Source organism: Gigantopelta aegis, chromosome 7 (genome assembly GCF_016097555.1).
Source record: "Gigantopelta aegis isolate Gae_Host chromosome 7, Gae_host_genome, whole genome shotgun sequence".
Lineage (NCBI taxonomy): Eukaryota > Metazoa > Mollusca > Gastropoda > Neomphalida > Peltospiridae > Gigantopelta > Gigantopelta aegis.
In genome coordinates, this window is record NC_054705.1 from 11,984,017 (window position 1) to 12,007,193 (window position 23,177).

The 23,177-nt window shown below is 38.6% G+C and overlaps 1 protein-coding gene across 4 annotated transcripts in view; it reads right to left on the reverse strand.

The window, feature by feature from the left end:
- Positions 1-6,167: 6,167 nt before the first annotated feature.
- LOC121377336 overlaps positions 6,168-23,177 on the reverse strand; it is a 30,431-nt gene continuing 13,421 nt past the window's right edge. For all 4 annotated transcript variants that reach the window (XM_041505283.1, XM_041505284.1, XM_041505286.1 and 1 more), the window contains exons 2-5: positions 16,171-16,930; positions 12,341-13,653; positions 11,221-11,438; positions 6,168-6,502 (exon numbers count right to left, since the gene is read on the reverse strand). In XM_041505283.1, coding sequence (XP_041361217.1) covers positions 6,415-6,502; positions 11,221-11,438; positions 12,341-13,653; positions 16,171-16,930 — 2,379 coding nt within the window. In that variant the 3' untranslated portion in view covers positions 6,168-6,414. The remainder of the gene's footprint in view (positions 6,503-11,220; positions 11,439-12,340; positions 13,654-16,170; positions 16,931-23,177) is intronic.

Here is a 23,177-nt window from a genome sequence, read left to right on the forward strand (position 1 = left end):
TTTGTTTTTTTAAGACAGAAGTTCCTATTCACATATAAATAAATTATTATATACTCGTTTACAAGTGACATAGCATGCATCTATCTGTCTGTCTGTCTGTCTGTCTATCTATCTATCGTTTACAAGTGACATAGCATGCGTCTGTCTATCTATCTATCTATCCACACACACACACACACACACACACACACACTTCAAAAGAAGTAGTGGAACCTGAAATATTAATGTTAATATCAATTATTAGACCGAACATACGTTTCGACCACAGACATCCTAGTAAAGAACGTTCAGATCTGTTTATCAACACACCGAAACACATTCCATAGTTTGCACATGCATCACGCAGTTGCCCCATACACATGGTGGGGTGTCATTCTCGATTTTGACAATTTCCAGGAAGGTTCATTAATCACTGTGGAATATTAGTTCTGTCAATCTTTTTCATTCTGTTTTTAAATATTTTATTGTTTGAATTTGCGATTTTCTGATATAAAAAAACGTACTTCAAGATCTTTGGTGGTCATATAAAACCTACTGTAATACTGAACTACCGTTCGCCCAATGTCATATAACCATTCCCCACAGCTGATATACCTTACAATTTTGGCAATTATAAATTCTTATTAGAGTTCCCCTACTTTTTTTTGAAGAGTATATATATATATATATATATATATATATATATATATATATATATATAAATGTATATACATGTTTGTGTATATAGATGTATATGTATATGTATCTATCTATATATATATATTATATATTCTTCAATATTTAAAAACAAAAAAACAATAGTCTATTTTGAAAAAGGAATTGTTTTCATAAACGACCTTATTGACGAAAAAGGTGATATTTTAAAATATGATCAATTCATAAAAAATACAATATATCCACCAATTTCATTAGCTATGCTTCGTTAACAAATGCAGTAAAAACGTACATATATAGTTTTGATGATTTGAAAGATAACAGATTTAAAATGGTTAATAACCCAATTCTTCCATTTAAACTTAATCTTTTATTAAAAAGACAAAGAGGATGTAAGGATATGTACAACTTATTAAACTCTAAATCCATAACTCCAAAATCGCAAGCTAAATACACCAATCAAGGTTTTATCTTTTCATCAAGTGAATGGGTAGAATATTATTTACTTTCTTTTCAGAGCATTCAGGATTCAACATTAATATGGTTTCAATATAGACTATTTCACCGAATCTTAGCTACGAAACATATATATTATTCACTATGTTGAGTCAAACATGTGTAGCTTTGGTAACAACCATCCAGAAACCATACCACATCTATTTGTCGAATGCAATAAGGTTTACAACTTATGGGTTGCAGTACAAAACTGGATATTGACTCAGACTGGTATTATAATTAATTTCAATAAAAATAATGTCATCTTTGGTATTATTAATAACGAAAAATCTAACTTCCTTAACTGGTACCAGCCTCAGTGGCGTCGTGGCAGGCCATCGGTCTACAGGCTGGTAGGTACTGGGTTCGGATCCCAGTCGAGGCATGGAATGTTTAATCCAGATACCGACTCCAAACCCTGAGTGAGTGCTCCGCAAGGCTCAATGGGTAGGTGCAAACCACTTGCACCGACCAGTGATCCATAACTGGTTCAACAAAGGCCATGGTTTGTGCTATCCTGCCTGTGGGAAGTGCAAATAAAAGATCCCTTGCTGCTAATCGGAAGAGTAGCCCATGCAGTGACAACAGCGGGTTTCCTCTCAAGATCTGTGTGGTCCTTAAGCATATGTCTGACGCCATATAACCGTAAATAAAATGTGTTTAGTGCGTCGTTAAATAAAACATTTCTTTCTTTCTTTCTTTTTTCCTTAACTGGTTAATTAACATAAAATATTATGTTTATGGAACTAAGATACAAAAAAAGAATTTAGAAATCAAAGTTGTTAAAAATCTGTGGAAGCAAAAGTTTGAAATAGAAAGATTTATTTTATATAAAAATTGCAAATACGAAATGTTTAATAAACAATGGACTCCATGGGCTAATTTATTAATTAAATAATAGTTATGGAGCATTGATTGGAATGGGAAAAACAATAGGTCCCCTGTTAATAAAACATGGCTGCATATAAAAACAATGAATCAGTTAACCGTTTATTTTCATACATGAATCACATGAAAAATACACAAACTTACAAATATACACTCTGTGAAACATCTAAAACGATATATATTACTGTAATAAAAAGGTAATATTCGTGACAATTTTTTTTTATTAATGCAATAATTATACAGCGTGCAGTAAAAATTAAAATTTGTAATTAAAATATATACATAGATATAATAAATATATTTGTAATGAAAATTTCAATGTTCTGTTAACCACATGAGGTTCATAATAAAATATATTTTTGTGTTAAAAGTTCCTGCTTACATATGTCCACATATAAAACACTGTCTGATTTGCTTTTATCATGAAACTATTATGGTTATGTCAACAAATCGAGGGGGAGGGAGAAAGAAGGGGAGGGAGAAAGAAGGGGAGACCCAGTGATGCTACATACATGTAGTTCCGTCTTACCAAATAAGCAGTAAGGTATCTTTTATATGCACTTTTCCATAGACAGGACAGTACATACCATGGTCTCCGATATATCAGTAGTGGAACACTGGTTGGAATGGGATAAAAGACAAGTCGGATGAGGGCGATCAACTCAGCTGAGCACTCTACCACTGAGCTACACATCTACCCCTCATGAAAATATGGGATAACCAACTGAAATGTCATACACCATTGTAAAGAATTTGGAACAGTTCAAGTTTGTTTCATTTAACGACGCCACCAGAGCACATTGATTTGTTAATCATCGGCTATTGGATATGAAATATTTGGTAATTATGACATATATACGTGTAGTCTTACAGAGGAAACTCGCTACATTTTTTTCAATTAGTAGCAAGGGATCTTTTATATGCACCATCCCTTAGACAGGATAGCACATACCACAACTTTTGATATACCAGTCGTGGTGTTGTTAGAAACAAAACAAAAATTTGTTTTAATAACATCACTAGAGCACATTGGCTAGTTAATCATCGGCTATAGGATGTCAAACATTTGGTAATTCTGACTTGTAGTCATCAAAGGAAACCCGCTACATATTTCCTAATGCAGAAAGGGATCTTTTATATGCACTTTTCCACAGACAGAAAAGCACATACCACAGCCTTTTTGACCAGTTGTGATGCACTGGTTGGAACAGGAAAAACCCAATCAGCTGAATAGATCCACCGAGGAAGCAAGCACCTCAAGCGAGCACTCAACCCACCGAGCTAAATCCTCTCCCTATTAGGAACAAATACACGGCAACAATTATAACATTGGTATCATTGAATGTGGTCTACAGGCTGGTAGGTACTGGGTTCGGATCCCAGTCGAGGCATGGGATTTTTAATCCAGATACAGACTCCAAACCCTGAGTGAGTGCTCCGCAAGGCTCAGTGGGTAGGTGTAAACCACTTGCACCGACCAGTGATCCACAACTGGTTCAACAAAGGCCATGGTTTGTGCTATCCTTCCTGTGGGAAGCGCAAATAAAAGATCCCTTGCTGCTAATCGGAAAGAGTAGCCCATGTAGTGGCGACAGCAGGTTTCGTCTCAAACTGTGTGTGGTTCTTAACCATGTCTGACGCCATATAACCGTAAATAAAATGTGTTGAGTGCGTCGTTAAATACATTTCTTAATGTTAAATACATTTCTTACAGGGCCTTACATGTATAGATCTAGAGGGCAACATGGGCAGGTGCAGATCCATGGGTTTGTGTGTGTGTAGGGGGGGGGGGGGGGTGTGGGGGGGGGGGGGGGGGTGTGTAGGGGGGGGGGGGGGGGGGGGGGGGGGGGGGGGGGGGGGGGGGGGTGGGGGGGGTGGGGGTGGGGGGGGGGGGGGGGGGAGAGGACAGAGGCACCGGACATAATAAGAGGTGTTGGAACAGGCTTTTATTTGTTTACATTGATGGGAAAAAAAGGGGCAATATAACATTACCATAACTGTTACTGCCCCCTCCCCCAAAATCTTTTTTTGTTCATATCAAGCAGGGGGGTCCAAAACACTCTTAACCTCCCCCCAGGCCCATAGGAACTGGCAAGCCTGTTTCCCCTGCCCCAACCCAAATTCTTTGACGAAAATGTAGCATATGGTTTTTTTTGTCCTACTGTATACAAATAAAAATTAAAATGTGACTTGTGTCTAGAAATTGCACTCCTCTCTACTCCAGATACCATCTCTACTGGCCTGACCCCCCTCCCTGGATCTGCTCCTGGTGAAGTATTTTGAAACAATGCCAGCAATTCCATCTTGACATGACATACTATTGTTGTAAACATCTAGAAACATTACAATGGACAATGAACATTACAATGGCAGGGCAAATTAACATTGCACAAATTAATATTGAAAGCAAGAAAAAGATACTGATAATTAAATACAATGTATAATTAAAGATAATTAAATATAATTAAATATAATGATTAGAGGAGCATGCTCTTTTTACATTCTATTGTTATCAGCAATCATAATTGGATACAATTCCTGACTTCCTGTCTATGTTGTTATTATGTTATTATTATTAGTTCCAGCCAGTGTACCACGATGGTATATCAAAGGCCGTGGTATGTGCTATCCTGTTTGTGGGATGGTGCATATAAAAGATCCCTTGCTGCTACTCAAAAAGAGTAGCCCTTGAAGTGGCGACAGCGGGTTTCCTCTCTTAATATCTGTATGGTCCTTACCGCTAAGATCGCTTCATGGAACAGGGATCAGGACTATGGAATTAATTGATGTCTTTTGACTGTATTTTGAATTTATTTGTTGTTGTTTTGTTTTTGTTTTCAGTAGGTGCATGTACCTATACAAAAGCTAATGTACAACAAAAGACAAAGTACTGTGAAAAACATTTGAGCCATAGGCACAGTCGAAAACCTGTGCTTTATAAATCTTTTAGGAAGGAACTGTTTTATTTAACAACACACTCAACACATTTTATTTACGGTTATATGGCGTCGGACATATGGTTAAGGACCATACAGATATTGAGAGAGGAAACCCGTTGTCACCAGTTCATGGGCTACTCTTTTTGATTAGCGGCAAGGGATCTTTTATATGCACCATCCCACAAACAGGATAGCACATACCACGGCCTTTGATATATATACCATCGTGGTACACTGGCTGGAACTAGAAATAGCCCAGACTGATAGCGCATCAAGCGAGTGCTTTACCACTGGGCTACATACCATTTGGCCTGGTATGCATAGTCAACGATATATAATGCATATCAGGAATTAGTCTTCGAACTGAAGAAACAAAACATACCTGATTTTTGCGGATGCATCACAATGTTCTGTAATAATATCCATCCCAATAAGCCAGCACCAAGTATATATTATTTTTCAATACAAAACAAACCACCATTGCCAAAGTGTTGAAATAACTGTCTTATGTTTTGTACATAAATTAACCCATGTACTGAAATAATAATCGGAGTGTTTTCTTGGTTAATTGGTCTTTTCTTTCCGTGGCTTGTACCTGTGGTTCCTGATTGACAGGTGTATATTTAGATGGTCCCCAGACACTGTCTAGACACACTAAAAGACGTGCCTCTTTTATTAAGATCACAGGGTATTGTGTGATAACCGCATAGACACCCTTCAAATTGTAATGGACATTATCAGCCATCCTGCTTTATTACTGTACATAATTCTGTAAAACCCTTGATTAAGTAGACTTTCCCATCTAAAATCACAAAACTGACCAATTACGTAGTCCCAAAGAAAAGAAAATTATCATTTGGGTATCGTGAGTGGTCGTTTTTGCTCGAACGTACCCTACCAATAGGCCTAATAATATGCATTTTTTTCTTTGGATTTTTTAAAAGAGTAAACTACTATAACACCATTTCGTACTATTGATGCAAATTGAAATATATTTAGTTAAATAGTTTATTATACTATCAAGTCATTTATGTTGTTTTACAAGTCAGGTTGATGAAAGCGAAGCGCCTTGTCGTAAATTAGAGTGTTTGTTTACACTGTGCATAGAGGCGTTAGATGGAGCTGACGTCACTTCGCCCCAAGCTATACCACCGGACATCACAAAAACAAAACTAAATGGCTGCCCCCAGTTAGCAGGAATAATCACGTTTTTTTTATTAACTCTAAAATTATGCATTTTTCATTTGTTAAAGTGTCAGTATGTGTTAGTCGTCCGAGTATGCATCTTTCCAACACATCAGGCTCATATTTGAGTTGATACCCCCTTTAAAGCAGTCTAGTGAACATTTTCCTATCTGTTTGAACACAACCGTAGTCTCACTTGTTTACCCCTACCCTCAACTCCACCAGATTACATTGAAATATAAAATGATTAATGTTATTTCCACGCCTCTTGTTCTGTGACGCCCTTGCTAGCCAGTTCATCCTTGACACGCGCAAAATAGGTTGCATCTGGATAGCCAAACCTAGAATACAAATTATAAATATAAAATCGATTTTATAGATTCACAAAAACAACATAACCAGAGAGAGAGGAAGAGAGAGTCGAGGAGATAGAGAGAGAGAGAGAGAGAGAGTCGAGAGAAAGACAAAGAGGAGAGAGAGAGAATAGCAGAGGAGCGAGATGTAGATGGCAGGATGATTAAGAGGCAAAAAGTGGATGGAGAGAGGAGAGAGCAGATAGAGAGAGAGGCCAAGATAAGAGAGGGTTGAGATCAGAGGCCAGCAGGAAGGTGGTTCAGGAGTCACAACAAAAGGATGAGAGCAGAGAGCAAAGAGAGAGTGAGAGAGAGAGAGAGAGAGATTGACGAGAGAGAGGAGAGAGAGAGTAGATGGAGAGAGAGGTTTCCTACGAGGGGAGGAGAGTTTATACAGAAGAGGGAGGTGACAGAGAGACAAAAATCGATGAGGAGAGAGAGATGAGGAGCGATTCATGCGAGGACGAGAGCAGGGGAGAGAGAGGAGAGAATACTGGAAGGATGCCCAGGAGAAATAAGGATAAGAGAGAGAGAGAGAGAGAAAGAGAGAGAGAGAGAAAGAAAGAGAGAGAGAGGAAACAGACAGACAAAATTAAGGATGAATGAACAGACAGATACATTTATGAAGATTTTAGTTATTTTTAACAGCACCACTAGAGCACATTGGTTTAAAACAAAACAACATTTCTCATATTAAGATAATGAACATAACAAAATGTAGAAGATTAGTCTTCAGAGGAAACCCGCTACATGTTTGCCGTTAGTAGCAAGGAATCTTTATATGTACTTATCCCACAGACAGAACAGTACATGTTTGATATACCACAGGAGGTGCAACACAGCCCAGTGGTAAAGTGCTCACCTGATGTGCAGCCGGCCTAGGATCGATCCCCGTCGGTGGGCCCATTGGGCTGTTTCTCGTTATAGCCAGTGCATGCACCACGACTGGTGTATTAAGGTCATGGTATGTACTCTCCTGTCTTTGAAATACAAACGATCCCTTTCTTCTAACAGAAAAATATAACGGGTTTCCTCTTTAAGACTATATGTAAAAATTACCAAATGCTTGACATCCTATAGGCCATGATTTGTAAATCAATGTGCCCTAGTGGTGTCCTTAAACAAAACAACCTTTAAAGGGATATTCCTGAGTTTGCTGCCTTGTAAGATGTTCCAGACTAATAAAATATGTCTACGATTAAACTTACATATTAAATATACTTTCTTGTTCAGAATATCAGTGTCTGCATATTTAATGTGTTTCTGGTCATCTTAATATTTGTAAGAAGCCCAAACTGGATTTTGTCTCCAAATAATTTCGTATGTACGAAAAAATAATATGTTAGGAAATAAAATGAATTTAACCCAGTACAAATATTAGAACAATCAAAAACATGTTTAATATACAACCAATAATATTTTATGCAGAAAAATATACTGAAACACAATGAAAATGCAAAAACAACTTTACATTGCAAATAACTACAAACTATTACCGGTAATGAATTGATGGATAATGTAATATGACATTAATGACTGGTATTCATGAGATACATTCACATGGAAACATGGCCAGTTATCAGTAATCGAGTTGCATTTGTAATCGAAAAGTTCAACCCCCTCATATCAAGGTCAGTATCTGGTGTGTCCACTATTGGCCCGTGAGCATGCGTGAAGACGACGGGGAAAGGATTGGCACAAACATCTCAAATAAGCCACAGGGATGTTCCTCCACTCCTCCTGCAACGCCTGTGCAAGCTCAGCGATGTTACGCAGTGGTGGCTGGCGGTGACGTACACGATGTCCTAACTCATCCCACATGTGTTCAATTGGGTTCAAATCCGGTGAAACGGCGGGCCAGTTCATAAAGGTGATACCGGCTTGTTGCAGGAATGCCTGGGTAATTCTTGCAGTATGTGGACGGGCATTCTCTTGTTGAAACAGAAGGGGACTGGTCTTCGGTGACGGCGCAAAAGTGGTTGGAGAACTGGTCTTAGAATAACGTCAACATAAAACTGGGCTGTAAGGGCATCGTGGACAATGATGAGATCACTCCTGAAATCAGTTGATTGCCCCCCATACCATCAGACAACCGCCGCCAAACCAATCTCGTTCCCTCACACATCCGTCAACGTACCGTTCATGGAGTCTCCTGTACACATGTGCAAAGAAGACAGAGAAATGGGACTCATCTGAGAAAACAATGCTCCAGTAAAAGGCTGGTGGATGATTACCATTCTGGAGAGCAAACTGTAGTCTCGCAGCACGATGTCAAGATGTCATGATGTTACCGTTGTACGGGCGTCTGCATCTGAGTCCCAGCCATTCTGAGTCGATGGATGACCGTCATCGGATGGATAGGCCTTCCATGACATCCTATCGTGTTGCTTGCTTGCTCGTGAACAGTGTTGGTATCTGACTCGCTTTCGCTTCGTCGGATACCAAAACTGTTCACTCATTTCATAAAAATGGCAAGACAGGCAAGCTCGTTTAGTATTTTATTTATTATAAACCAATTGCAAACAATCCGTAATGCAGAAGTCAGCAGATGTCGAGACCTACTACACGTTATTTGTCTACGAATTGGGTCACGGCACGTCGATATTACACTAGTTAGATATTGAGTGATTGTTATGACATGAGCAATATCTTACACTGGTGTGTAATAAATGGGGTTATATCATTCACGCTTCCCATCACTCCCCTGAGACTTAGTTCAAGGAGAGTAATGTTCATTTTGAATTGGGGGGGGGGGGGGGGGGGGAGAGGGACATGGAGGGAGGTGCATGGACCTCGTGCCCCTCTCCCTTGCTACGCCACTGGTAATGTTTACCTCCCCTTAGTATGTGAACTGATATGACATCAATATTAAGCCATGGGACTACAGGCTGGTACATGTAGGTACAGGGTTCGTAGCCCGGTACCGGCTCCAACCCAGAGCAAGTTCTTAAGGGCTCAGTGGGCAGATGTAAGACCACTGCACCCTCTTCTCTCTCACTAACCACTAAGCAACTAACAACTAACCCACTGTCCTGGACAGACAGCCCAGACAGCTGAGGTGTGTGCCCAGGACAGCGTGCTTGAACATTAATTGGATATAAGCATGAAAATAAGTTGAAATGAAATGAAATGATATCAACATGGTAACATCTTCAATGACACACCATAATCTGAATTAGGGGAGCAGTTAATCACTCCACTCGATTGTTTTCACAATGAGGTCTGGTGCAATAGCTGTTGCCAGTGGTGTAGCGAGGGGAGGGGGGTTCACGAGGGCCATGCCCCACCAATCAATTTTTTTTTTTTACTGTATTAAATTCTATAAAATCATACATACATACATACATATATAAATACATGCTGTGGGTTGCTACCTCCCCCTCCATAAAATCCTGGCTATGCCAGTGGTTGCTGTCAGTGTACATTTAAGTACCCCCTCCCCAAATCTGTCCCTGTCATTCCATAAATAGAAGGCTACACTAAACCAGGAGGTTTCTATTTTTCTTTTTGCATGCTAAATTTTATAATAAAGCTTAATTTGTTGTAAGGTCATATTCTCATGTAGGCTTCCAAACTTATTTGCACACGTGGAAACCTCTCATCTCATAAAGAAATGAAAAAACCTTCTCCTTTCCAGTTCTCGCCATGTGGTTGTAAGCTTGTGATGTTATGAAACAAGAGTATAACACGGTCGTTAACCTGACAAAGCTATTAGGTCCCCTTAACGAGCTACTCTTGGCTTACTAAATTCCAAACTGTACGTAACTCCTCTCTTTACTATTTCTGGGGACCATTCAAAACTGTACGTAACTCCTCTCTTTACTATTTCTGGGGACCATTCAAAACTGCGCTTAATTTCCTTCTCAAAAGTGCACACCATTTCTCTTTGGTTTCATCCTTCGGGGCTCAAAATTCCTCCTCCACCCTCCGCCCGTTACCGACCCCAGCCAGACTGCCGGTGCTCCCTTACACCTGCCAGTGCAGGCGGTCTTCCCTTCAGCCAACCCCACCCCCTTCCTGTCCTGGATGGAGGAGCCAGCTGAGGCCGACACCTGCGCCCAGGACAGGTGTGCACTACAACAGCTTGTTCTGAATGTGCATGTTAAATTCTCTCTATCTGACCTGACCTGACCTGACAAAGCTACAATAGCAGAAGTTGGCCTTTGTAGAAGGCAGGCATCTATTCAAGGCAGGGTCATAGCCCTAAAGACCAAACAAATTCAAAGACATTCAAAGGCTTTTATACCTACCATTTTCAAAGATTTTTAAAGACTTTTACACAGCAGTCAAAGACAATAGAATGCAATAAAAATACCAAATCAGTTCCTTTACATTGCTGTCAATGACAACAATTTGTTTGTTTTTTTACCATGTATGGTGACAGGTTAAACCTTGTAAGTGGAAAATATCAAGTGCATGCAGCTGTAAAAGATATCATCATTGCTTTGAGAATTTAAACACTTTTAAAGACTTTTATTACAATTCAAACACTTTTAAAGACTTTTATTACAATTCAAACACTTTCAAAGACCTAAAAAAAAAAAAAAAAAAAAATCAAATTCAAAGACTTTGAAGGAATTTAAAGACTGCTACTAACCCTGCATGGCAGCCCTCTATTATTTTTGTTTTCGAGACACTCTAAGACCCGGCCTCTGAGAATTTACGGTATTCTTGACCTGGCCTCTAACTGAGGATTTACGGTATACCTGACTGGTCCTCCATCGAGACTGGTCTTGTGATGAATATCATTCCATGTCACGGTGTCCTCTCTTCCGGTCGTGGTCGATCGACCAATGGTAAACGTCAGCCTCCGGTCGAAGGCTATTTTTAGTAACCGGAGAACTGTCTGCCCTTCAACAGTGTCGGGAAGAAAGGCTCTGCGCCGGGCTCCGTGATACGACTTGCCTGGATTTGGATGTTTTTCCTAAAAAAGAAAGAAAAAGAAAATTTAATCTAAGGTCGACGACAGTCACTTTTCGCACCATCATTTTGGCTTGGTACACAATACTGGCACAGATCCAGGATTTTTTTTAAAAATAGAATTTAAAGGTCCTTGACAGGTGGACAGGATAACTTTGCATTTTTGTGTATTCTGCAATCTATATTGTTTCACCAAAAGTAGGGGGGAGGCCCGGGCCACTTGGTCCCCCGCCTGAATCTGCGCCTGCAATAAATATAGCATATCTCGACGTAATTTCACTTGAAATCTATATTTTGTAAATAGTACAATTTTTTAATTACAAGATTTTCTTCAAACACATCCTTGTCATCATCATGCAGGTGGCCATGACTGGACTGAATCTGTTCCACCACCAGATGATCAGACTTTTGTTAAAAAAAAACCCAACATTTAACAGCAATTTTGCATTGGAATTTGGCTAGCATTCTTGCAATAGAAACATAATGTATCGAGTTAACAGTTACTGTAAGGAGATGCAAAGTGGTGTCATTGGAATATTGATGTCATTCAAATTCAAAATTAGCTGTATTATTACAATGCTTCGGCACATTATCAATGGGGAGGAGATTACAATTAAAATTTAAATTTTAAATTTTAAAATTTAAATACAGTTGAGATTGCTGCTCAAAACACTAAAAGGTACTGTACATAAATGTGAACAAATTGTAGCTTACATGTTACTGTTTATTTAAAAAGAACAAAAAAAACAAGAAAAAACCTGCCAAAAATTAATATTTGTATCTCAGATTTTTTACTTCAGCTAATCATTAAAAAAAACCCCAGCCATGCACTATATAACCATTTGTATTCCATCTTGTTATTTCAGCTGTTCATTAAAAAGAAAAGAAAAAAGACTATTATCATACCGTTTGTATTCCATCTTGAAACAAGTAGTCAATGATGATGACTCCAGCCCTGCCGTAACCAGGAATTCTGAGGCCCGGGTCAAAACTGACCTTCATATCTCCAGGAGGCATGTCCCCGGTAAGGATTCCATACACCATGTTGCAGGTGGGACAGACAGGCTTGAAGTTATTAAAACAGTTGTCGATACAGTCCGTGCAGAACGTGTGGCCGCATTTACTCAGACGTTTAGAGTTGGTGATCTCGTCCATGCAGATAGCACAGGTATCGGGTGTAGTTGTCTTGGAAACGGAAGACGACTCTTCCTCTTTGGTTTGCTGCCATATCCTGGTGTCATCTGCCGATTGTCCATCTTCCTGATGTGACTGGAAGTGTCTGCGTTTACCTGAACCCTGTGGTCCAGGCAGATTTCCTCTCTGATCATGTTGTTTGGAATGTCGAACCGATGCATCAGAAGACATTGGTGATGGATTTCTGATGGAGAAAACTGGTGTGTCTTCATATACCCAGGATACATTGGCTTCACTCTCTGATGCTTCTGGATAGCTAGGATCTCCTATAGATTGAGGGTGTTTTCCATAATCCTTTTCATCACCAGGTAGCCATGGCTGGGCCGAATCTGCTCCACCACCAAATGAACTGGAAGACTCCAATATTCCCGCAGACACACGAAATGCACTTGAATCATTCTCTGAAGTGGCTGAATATTGAGGATCTTCAACAGATGGGTATAATCCCTTCTTGTAATACGCAGCATCTGTTGCAGGATCCAATTGGTGAGCTGGATGCACTATCCTGACCTCTCTCCATTCTTCGTTTAGAGTCACCGTAATGTCATTTTGTGGATTACTTCTTCCCTCACCAGGCTTCAGCTTTCCTTGGTGTGGTGATCTGCCTTTGTAGTACGTTTCAGAATCCCAAAGACTTGACGCATGACCAGTATTTGAATTACGTGTCTGTAGAAGTTGGATTTCATCGGTCTGTTCATGTACTCGCTGCAATTTGGGAGGGCTGGTCTCACTAGGAAGATCATTGACATCGCGTCCAAGCACTGCACTTCCGTATTTCTTTACTTCAGACTTCTTCTGAGCAGTTGGTTGTGATCGATGTTTCACAAATTCTTTTAAAACGTTTTGTGTTTCAACTCTTGTAGTATCTTGAGAAAAGTAGTCACGCCATTGGTTTATGATTTCGTTGTGCACATCCTCGACAAAACTGACGAGTAGTACGTGTTTGAGATGACGTCTCACTTGGTACGAGGACACAGCATCTACCACAGCTTCAACAGCAATATCAAATGGAGCTCCTGCTCTGCCTGCAGATAGAAGGAAGGAAAATGTTTTATTTAACGACGCACTCAACACATTTTATTTACGGTTATGTGGTGTCGGACATATGGTTAAGGACGACACAGATATTGAGAGAGCAAACCCACTGTCACCACTTCATGGGCTACTCTTTTCAATTAGCAGCAAGGAATCTTTCATATGCACCATTCCACAGACAGGATAGCACATACCACGGCCTTTGTTATACCAGTCGTGGTGCTGGAATGACAAAATAACCCAATGGGACCACCGACACCTGCAGATGGAATAAATAGACCAATGATTTATGCAGGATTTTTCGCCAGGCTCCCAGGTCTGATGGGATTGTGAAAAGTGCGACTCATGAGATATGATTGCAAACTTCACTCGATGAGATATAAATCATATTTGACAAAAAAACATGAAATATTCTCTATTTATTGGTAATTTGTTTACATAGAAATTGTGAATTTTCAGTGCTACTTTTTTTTTTGGGGGGGGGGGGGGGGGGGGGGTTGGGGGGGAAGGGGCCTATGTTCGGACCCACAGAACCCCTGGATAAATCCTTGTAGACAGAAACAGATTTTATAGTTTGTTTGCTTTGTTTTAACGACACCACTACAGCACATTGATTTATTAATCAACGGCTTTTGGATGTTAAACGTTTGGTAATTTGACATATAGTCTTAAAGAAAGAAAGAAAGAAATGTTTTATTTAACGACGCACTCAACACATTTTAATTACGGTTATATGGCATCAGACATATGGTTACGGACCACACAGATATTGAGAGGAAACTCGCTGTAGCCACTTCATGGGCTATTCTTTCCGATTAGCAGCAAGGCATCTTTTATATGCACCATCCCACAGACAGGATAGCACATACCACAGCCTTTAACATAACAGTCATGGTGCACTGGCTGAAATGAGAAATAACCCAATGGGCCCACTGGTGGGGATTGATCCCAAACCGACTGTGCATCAAACAGGCATTTTACCATGGGGCCACGTCCTGCCCCCAGAGTTTATAGTGTGCAAGAATATTATATCAAGAGACCGTGTAGTAGGGGTGCATAGTAGGTGGTTACAAGTGCCTCTTAACAATGCCATTACATCAAGAGACCGTGTAGTAGGGGTGCATAGTAGGTGGTTACAAGTAGAGCTGGGCGGTATTGAAATTTGAGGATCGATATCGATATCGGTATTTTTGGGTTGGTTTACCTCGGTATCGGTATGGTATTCGGTATTGACACGATACCGATAGCGAGCGCTATTTTCGGTATACTCGGCTTTAAATGCATGCCTGTGTTGAGGCTCACCCGTTAATTTCATATAAATACAATTAAATTAAATACACAAGGCTCTCGTCTGATTTATACCAACCCATTTTATTAGTGCTTTCCGGAAAGTATTTTTCAATACCGAAATTTCGGTATTTTGGAATTTGCTCGGTACGGTAAATCGGTATTGACATAATACCGATACCGAACGGTATATACGGTATACCGCCCAGCTCTAGTTACAAGTGCCTCTTAACAACGCCATTACATCAAGAGACCGTGTAGTAGGGGTGCATAGTAGGTGGTTACAAGTGCCTCTTAACAATGCCATTACATCAAGAGACCGTGTAGTAGGGGTGCATAGTAGGTGGTTACAAGTGCCTCTTAACAACGCCATTACATCAAGAGACCGTGTAGTAGGGGTGCATAGTAGGTGGTTACAAGTGCCGCTTAACAATGCCAGAAGTAATTACTGAACACTCCTCGAAGTGGTCAGACTAAGCCCACAGCTAAAAGCTGATGGGGAATGGCAGGTGTGTGGCACAAATAGCCACAAGAGAAAAGCACCTGTCACAGTTGGAGAGACAAGGACTGGGATGTGGAGGTGGACAGCAAAAGAAGTTGAAAGATAGGAGGAGTTGCCAGATCGGGAAGAAATGAGATGGAATTCATGGGAGAGAAAGGAAAGGGGGCAGTGGGATAAAAAAAAAAAGAAAAAAAAAGAGAGAGAGACAGTGTAGCAGGCGAGTGGTATAAAACTTGTGCACTATAAATGAGTGCAATAAAACAGCATGGCGAAACAATTGGTATGTGGTTCTTTATTTATTACAAACCACCTTTCTATATTATGATTAACAAGTGTAATTAAATAACAGTTTACTTCATCTGGAAAGTTGGTTGAATTTTATGGAATTGACAGAATGCTGATAGAAATGTGGTGGTGGTAATGGTTGCTTACTAATGCACACATGGACAAAATTGAACCCGGTGGACCATACTGACAGTGACGTCCAAAAGAAACTATACAAATATTCTGAGAGACTACTGAGGAGAAACAAAATATTTTGCATGTTTAAAACATACATATTCATGAGAGAGGTGTTTTGGCATGTTGAGAACAAAATTTCATTTCATAAAAGCAGAAACATATTTAACCACCATTTTATTTCCATTATTCAAATTATAGAGGAAATTAAAACAGTTTTTTCTTGGAATAGTTTCTTTTGGACATAGAATGCTCTTACCGGACCCCAGTAAAGGAATGGCGAGTGATTCTATACGATTTCGTTCTGCTTTTTGTAAAATATTCCCGTAGAGTTCAACCATCTGTGATGTCCAGTCATGTACATCGGGCGCATGGTCAAACTGAAGGACGATCGCCAGGAGAACCATTCTGAAAGGTAGCTGTAGGTCGTAGTGCTTCACATCCAAGCAGTAAACCTCGCCACAGTTCAGTTCTCGACTATCGCCTCTGTTGATAAGATTTACCAATTCTCTGTACTCAATCTGAGCCAGATCGCAGAGTGACTTGGTCACGGCACTAGCGTGTCTCATTCTACAGTCCTCGCCGGTCACAATTCCGTCTGCTTTCGCCTTCGTGACGTCACCAATGTAGCACGTGATATTCAGCCCGTTGTTAGCAACATAATCCTCGCAGCTCAACATTGGAATGGAGTCTTGCATGTGAGAGCTGCTGTTGGCTCTTTGTTTGGTGACAGTTACACGTCTGTCATCCTTTTGATGACTTCTTGTATCCACTGGATAACTTCTTGTGTCCACTGGATAACGTTTTGAATCCATTATATGACGTCTGTCTCTGCCAGAGTATATTAGTGTTTGTAATTTATGGTCGTATTGTGTCGAGTTGGTCCAAGTCGACTGATTCTGGCTCTGAAATTTGGAGTTTCCTCTGTGTCCGTGTTGACGGTTGTTGTAATTGTGTTTGGCTTTATCACGAGGACAAGACGTCGGTTTGTTATATTCATCACCACTGTCTTTGCCAGACTGAAAAATAAAGAATCATGATAAAAGTAAATTAAACTTCTTTTTTTTAAACTTTATTTTTTTTATTATTGTCACCAAAAACAGCAAAGTCAAGGTTGGGGGCCTTGAATCATTGCTTTACATTAATTTTATATGTTGAACATTACATGTATTTTTTATCTATAATTTACAGATGATATACACCGTACATGCAATTTTTCTAATGTACGTACAAAACCTTAAAACAAAATAAAAAATCCCATAGACAAAGCACATTGACTATTGGAAGGAAGGAAATGATTTATTTAACGACGCACTCAACCCATTTTATTTACAGTTATATGGCGTCGGACATATGGTTAAGGACCACACAGATACTGAGGGAGGAAACCCGCTGTCGCCACTTCATGGACTACTCCTTTCTATTAGCAGCAAGGGATCTTTAATATGCACCATCCCATAGACAGGATAGCACATACACGGCCTTTGATGTACTAGTCATGGTGCACTGGCTGGACATTGACTACTGGATGTCAAACATTTCTAAATTCTGACATTTTAAAGTTTGTTTTGTTTAATGACACCACTAGAGCACATTGTTTAATTCATCATTGTCTGTAAAATGTCAAACATTTAAAAATTCTGGCATATTTAAGTTTGTTTTGTTTGACAACACGGTTTTGTTTAAAAACACCACTAGAGCACATTGATATTTAAGTTTCCTTTGTTTTATGATACCACTAAAACACATTAATTCATTTATTGGCTACATTTGATGTCAAACAATTTTTTAATTCTGATATACTGTATTATCATCATTGTCTATAGGATGTCAAACATTTAAAAATTCTGGCATATTTAAGTTTGCTTTGTTTAATAACACCACTAGAGTGCATTAATTAATTCATCCTTGGCTATTGGATGTGATAATTCTTACCTATTAAAGTTTGTCTTGTTTAATGACACCACTAGAGCACATTAATTAATTCATCCTTGGCTATTGGATGTGATAATTCTTACCTATTAAAGTTTGTCTTGTTTAATGACACCACTAGAGCACATTAATTAATTCATCCTTGGCTATTGGATGTGATAATTCTGACCTATTAAAGTTTGTCTTGTTTAATGACACCACTAGAGCACATTAATTAATTCATCCTTGGCTATTGGATGTGATAATTCTTACCTATTAAAGTTTGTCTTGTTTAATGACACCACTAGAGCACATTAATTAATTCATCCTTGGCTATTGGATGTGATAATTCTGACCTATTAAAGTTTGTCTTGTTTAAGGACACCACTAGAGCACATTAATTAATTCATCCTTGGCTATTGGATGTGATAATTCTGACCTACTAAAGTTTGTCTTGTTTAAGGACACCACTAGAGCACATTAATTCATCCTTGGCTATTGGATGTGATAATTCTGACCTATTAAAGTTTGTCTTAAGGACACCACTAGAGCACATTAATTCATCCTTGGCTATTGGATGTGACAATTCTGACCTACTAAAGTTTGTCTTGTTTAAGGACACCACTAGAGCACATTAATTAATTCATCCTTGGCTATTCGATGTAATAATTCTGACATTAGGGTTGGGTACCGCAAAAAAAAGCGTACCACGGTATACCTCGGTTTTTTGTAATGTACCACGGTATACCACTTTACAATCTAATTAAAATTAGCTCCACTATTACATGTGGATCTAACACCAGCCAGTTGGAGCTCATGTCCACCAATCAAAACCTTACTTGCAGAATCCTACCAGTGATTTAAAAATAATTTGAAAACATTCCGAATTATCCTGAGGGTATACGACATGTTTCGTGTGAATTACGAATGCCTTAAAACATGTTTTATTTTATAAAATAAATAATTTGTAATGTAAAACTGAAGACTGATTTAGTTGGGTTTTTTATAAATAAATAAATAATTTTTAATGTAAAATTGAAGACCGATAACCCACCCCGTACGTATTGGTATGGTTCGCTGTACTGCGGCCACTAAAATAGACTCCCCCGATATTTTTAGAATTTGTATGCTCCCAAATAACGTTATAAAAGGCGAAGTGTGATTGGTCAATATTTAAATTATTATTTACAGACGAAATGTTACCTGGACAGTGGGGACTACGCAGTGTTGATAGGTTTAAATCACTGGCAGGATTCTGCAAGTAAGGTTTTGATTGGTGGACATGAGCTCCAACTGGCTGGTGTTAGATCCACATGTAATAGTGGAGCTAGTTTTAATTAGATTGACCACATTAGTAATGACATCATACTAATCACTGTAAATCAGTGATACAATATTAAATTGCTCAACATACAATGTCACATTTGAACTTAGGGGCCAAACAAATATGACATACTACAATGAAATACCTACCAGTAGAGATTTTGACTGATTCAGTTTACTCTCTTATTGCCCTCTACCGGCCTCGGTGGCGTCGTGGCAGGCCATTGGTCTACAGGCTGGTAGGTACTGGGTTCGGATCCCAGTCGAGGCATGGTATTTTTAATTCAGATACAGACTCCAAACCCCGAGTGAGTGCTCCGCAAGGCTCAGTGGTAGGTGTAAACCACTTGCACCGACCAGTAATCCATAACTGGTTCAAGAAAGGCCATGGTTTGTGCTATCCTGCCTGTGGGAAGCGCAAATAAAAGATCCCTTGCTGCTAATCGGAAGAGTAGCCCATGTAGTGGCAACAGCGGGTTTCCTCTTAGAATATGTGTGGTCCTTAACCATATGTCCGACGCCATATAACCGTAAATAAAATGTGTTGAGAGTGTCGTTAAATAAAACATTTCTTTCTTTCTATTGCCCTCTATAAAGTTGAGTAACCATTAAGCAGGACTAAACATCTCATTTAGAGAATAGCTAATACTTATAGGTAGAACATAGTTGTAGAGCCTTGTTGTATTTTAAGACCTTATAATGTAAATGAAATACGTATAACAGATGAATAAATTCTGTAGTTCAGTTGAACTGGAAAAATAATGAAAATTACAAAGTTTAAACGAATGTATTCTATTATCACCATTTTAATTATATCAGTAGCTATTAACTACTAGTATCTTTTATATAGCTTTATTTCAGTTGATGACCCAGGCAAACAGGTCCCTTTATGTTTCAATTTGCTACAATGTATTATTGTTAAAGTTAAATCGTCTTAACATCAATTTAGTTTCAAGAATAAACAAACTCCATAAACCTATGAATGTCTGAATAAATCATGTAGTGTGTCAATTCCAGTCATTATTATCTGGATTACCGTATTGAATTTAGTTCATGTTCTTGTTTAGAAACATTAGTGCATTAGTGATTAATATGTGAAATATTTGTTATCGCGAACTCAAATATCATCAATGTAATGGTATTTAACGTCAAACATAGGATCATTGTGGTATTAGAGTGGGAATCTTTGCCTGCCCGGTGGTAGGCAGAAATTCTGTGTATTCGTTATCTCTGGCTGAGAGAGCGGATGTAACTGTCCAAATGTTTGTCTAGCTCTAGAACAGTAGGCCTTCTTGGGCTAACCACTTGTGATGGAATGAGTTACTTGAGAACAGGTCCAAGCAAACCATCACTGCCTACGGAGTAACAATCGGACACTTGGGACATACGTCTTAAGCTTAAGTTTACTAGCACACACATTTCAAATCAGTTTATAATCATTGTTTTGTTTTTTCAACTAGCTATTACTACCTACATTAATACGTTAAAGTTTAAACAGTGTTGCCATGACATAGTGTTTATGACAACAAAAAATAAATAAATAATAAAACAAAAATTTAGTAATAAAAAATAGTGTTTTACGTAACGCTGTTCAGTATACTCACCACCTGTAACGCTACAAAACGTACACACCCACCCACCCATCCAGCGTTACATAGTATTTGAATGGCCCCTGATGTCAAAACACTCGGTTGGACATGGTAGGTCTAGGATTGATTCCAGTCGGTGGGCCTATTGGACTGTTTCTCATTCACGTATGTGCACCACGAGTGGAATAGCAAAGGTCGTGGTATGCGCTACTAATGTGTTTCCTCTATAAGACTATATATCAATATTACAAAATGTTTGACATTCAGTAGCCAAAGTTTTTGTTCTGCTGTATATAAAGATAAAAAAATGTAACCTGTGCCACCCTACTAGAGGCTCTGCATACGTCCCCAACCCTCCAGATACCGTGCCAATTCCACAGGCCCAATGGGCCATATATATATATATATAGGTTATTACCAGTGTTTTTCGGTATCGTCAATATTATATATTAGGAATAAATATTGTATTATGCGAGCCTCTGGCAAGCATAATACATTATTTTTATTCCTAATATATGATATTGACGATACCGAAATACACGAGGGTAATAATCTCTTTATCATATAAGCTCAAGCTTAATACGTGTTTTTGTAAACTGTACACGCAACTTTAATTCCAGTCCGCCATTACTAGATATTCAAATGACGTAAGAATATGTGGGGCGGTGTATTTTTTAATGGAAATGAAGTCAAACTCGAATGATGTCATTTTGGATGTCCTTACATCAAAATAAAGTTATGCCAAACATGTTTTGTTTTCAGAATGCTGGACAGCTTTCAGTGTCAAATTGCCATTGAAATGTTTTTATTTGATGACTATGGATGCATACGTCAATCATGGAGTGTCACCCAAGTACGTTTGCTTAAATGTCAATAAACCTAGTGCCGAGACCTTGACTAATTTACATCTAATTTGCAAAGTTATCAAATTCTTAAAGTATGTGATCTGAAAAAGATCACATACTTTGATTGCACTAAAAATGTAAGATATTATATATACGATAAATATATAAATATATATATATATACTAGGTTATGTGCTATGGGCCTGTATCTTTAATCTCTTTGGTATTGAATTCATGTTTATAGAAGAAAAACAATTTAGAAACAAAATAGCCACACTGGCAGTATTTTATTTTATGAATACAAATGAGATAGTTGGGGGGGGGGTAAGTACGTAACTCCCCTCCTCCTAACTTATATGTATGTTTTAAACTGAATACTGTTCATAATTGTTTTCGTATCCAACTCAAGATTATAGCCAGTCGCCCAAAACAAAGACAAAGGAAACATCATTATATGTTATTGGTCTCAAAACACTGGCGTGTGACGGTCTTTCAGACTTTCACAACTGGAAAAAAGTTCTTTCAGTTTGAATTTCATAAATTCATTGCAACGTGATCCGATACTTAACTTTTGTATGTTTCTGTGCCAGGGGCGGATGGATGTATCATGCCGGTGCTAATATTATATCAGTAGACGTACTAAGCATCAATAAATTATAATTCCTCCACTGAATGTTTAAAATTAAATCTGTAAACTTTATTTTTTTTTACTAATAATGATTGTATATATGTGAGAAACAATATGTAATCCTCATTAACGCACCCACTTCAGTAAAATGAACTCAACCACATGACCTAGATTTTACAACATTATCTGATACGACAAAATGCTAGAAACGTGACAAATAAAAGGGGTGACCAGTCATAATATCCCCGCATACAAAAGGACCATATTAACGTTTTAAATAATGCCCCAATGTGCTTTCTAGGTTAAAAATGGTTAAAAAAACGTAACTCCCACAAACACACAAATTACAACTGTTTTAATGCAATTTTTACAGAACTATTTTGGCAAAATATGTTCGCTTATCCCATTTGAGTGATTGGTTCTTGACATTCCCTGTAAAAGAAAGAAATAACAATCATATTATTATTTTATCAAATATATCAATCGACGGCTAGACGGCACAGCTAAGTTTACTAGATGCCAGGGCATTCCGCATTTTATATGCAACCATTTTCATTAGAAATGGCATAATGGTGAAAGAGTTGTCGGTGTTGAGCACGGAAAAAAAATGTTGGACGAAAAATATTGATGTATAGGCCTAATGGCATTCAGGGATTGAATAGGGTTGAAATGACATTGAATTTGATTCCACTTCTCTCAAATAATTATTGTGTATGCGTTGTGTAGTCGGTGTTGTTAAGTGTGACCGGGGACGTTTTGGTAGGAACCGGGGACGTTTTCACACGTGGGCGATATGACTGGTAACCATAAAAGGTACACCTTGTTGTAGCTAGTAATAAAACATTCAGTATCAACAATGCAACATGTTTTGAACAATATTTCGTATTATTTGATCGCATTTTGTAGCTTTACGAGAAGCAGTTCACTATTGAATAGTAGACTGGTCACCCGGACATGCAAATGGCGCTTA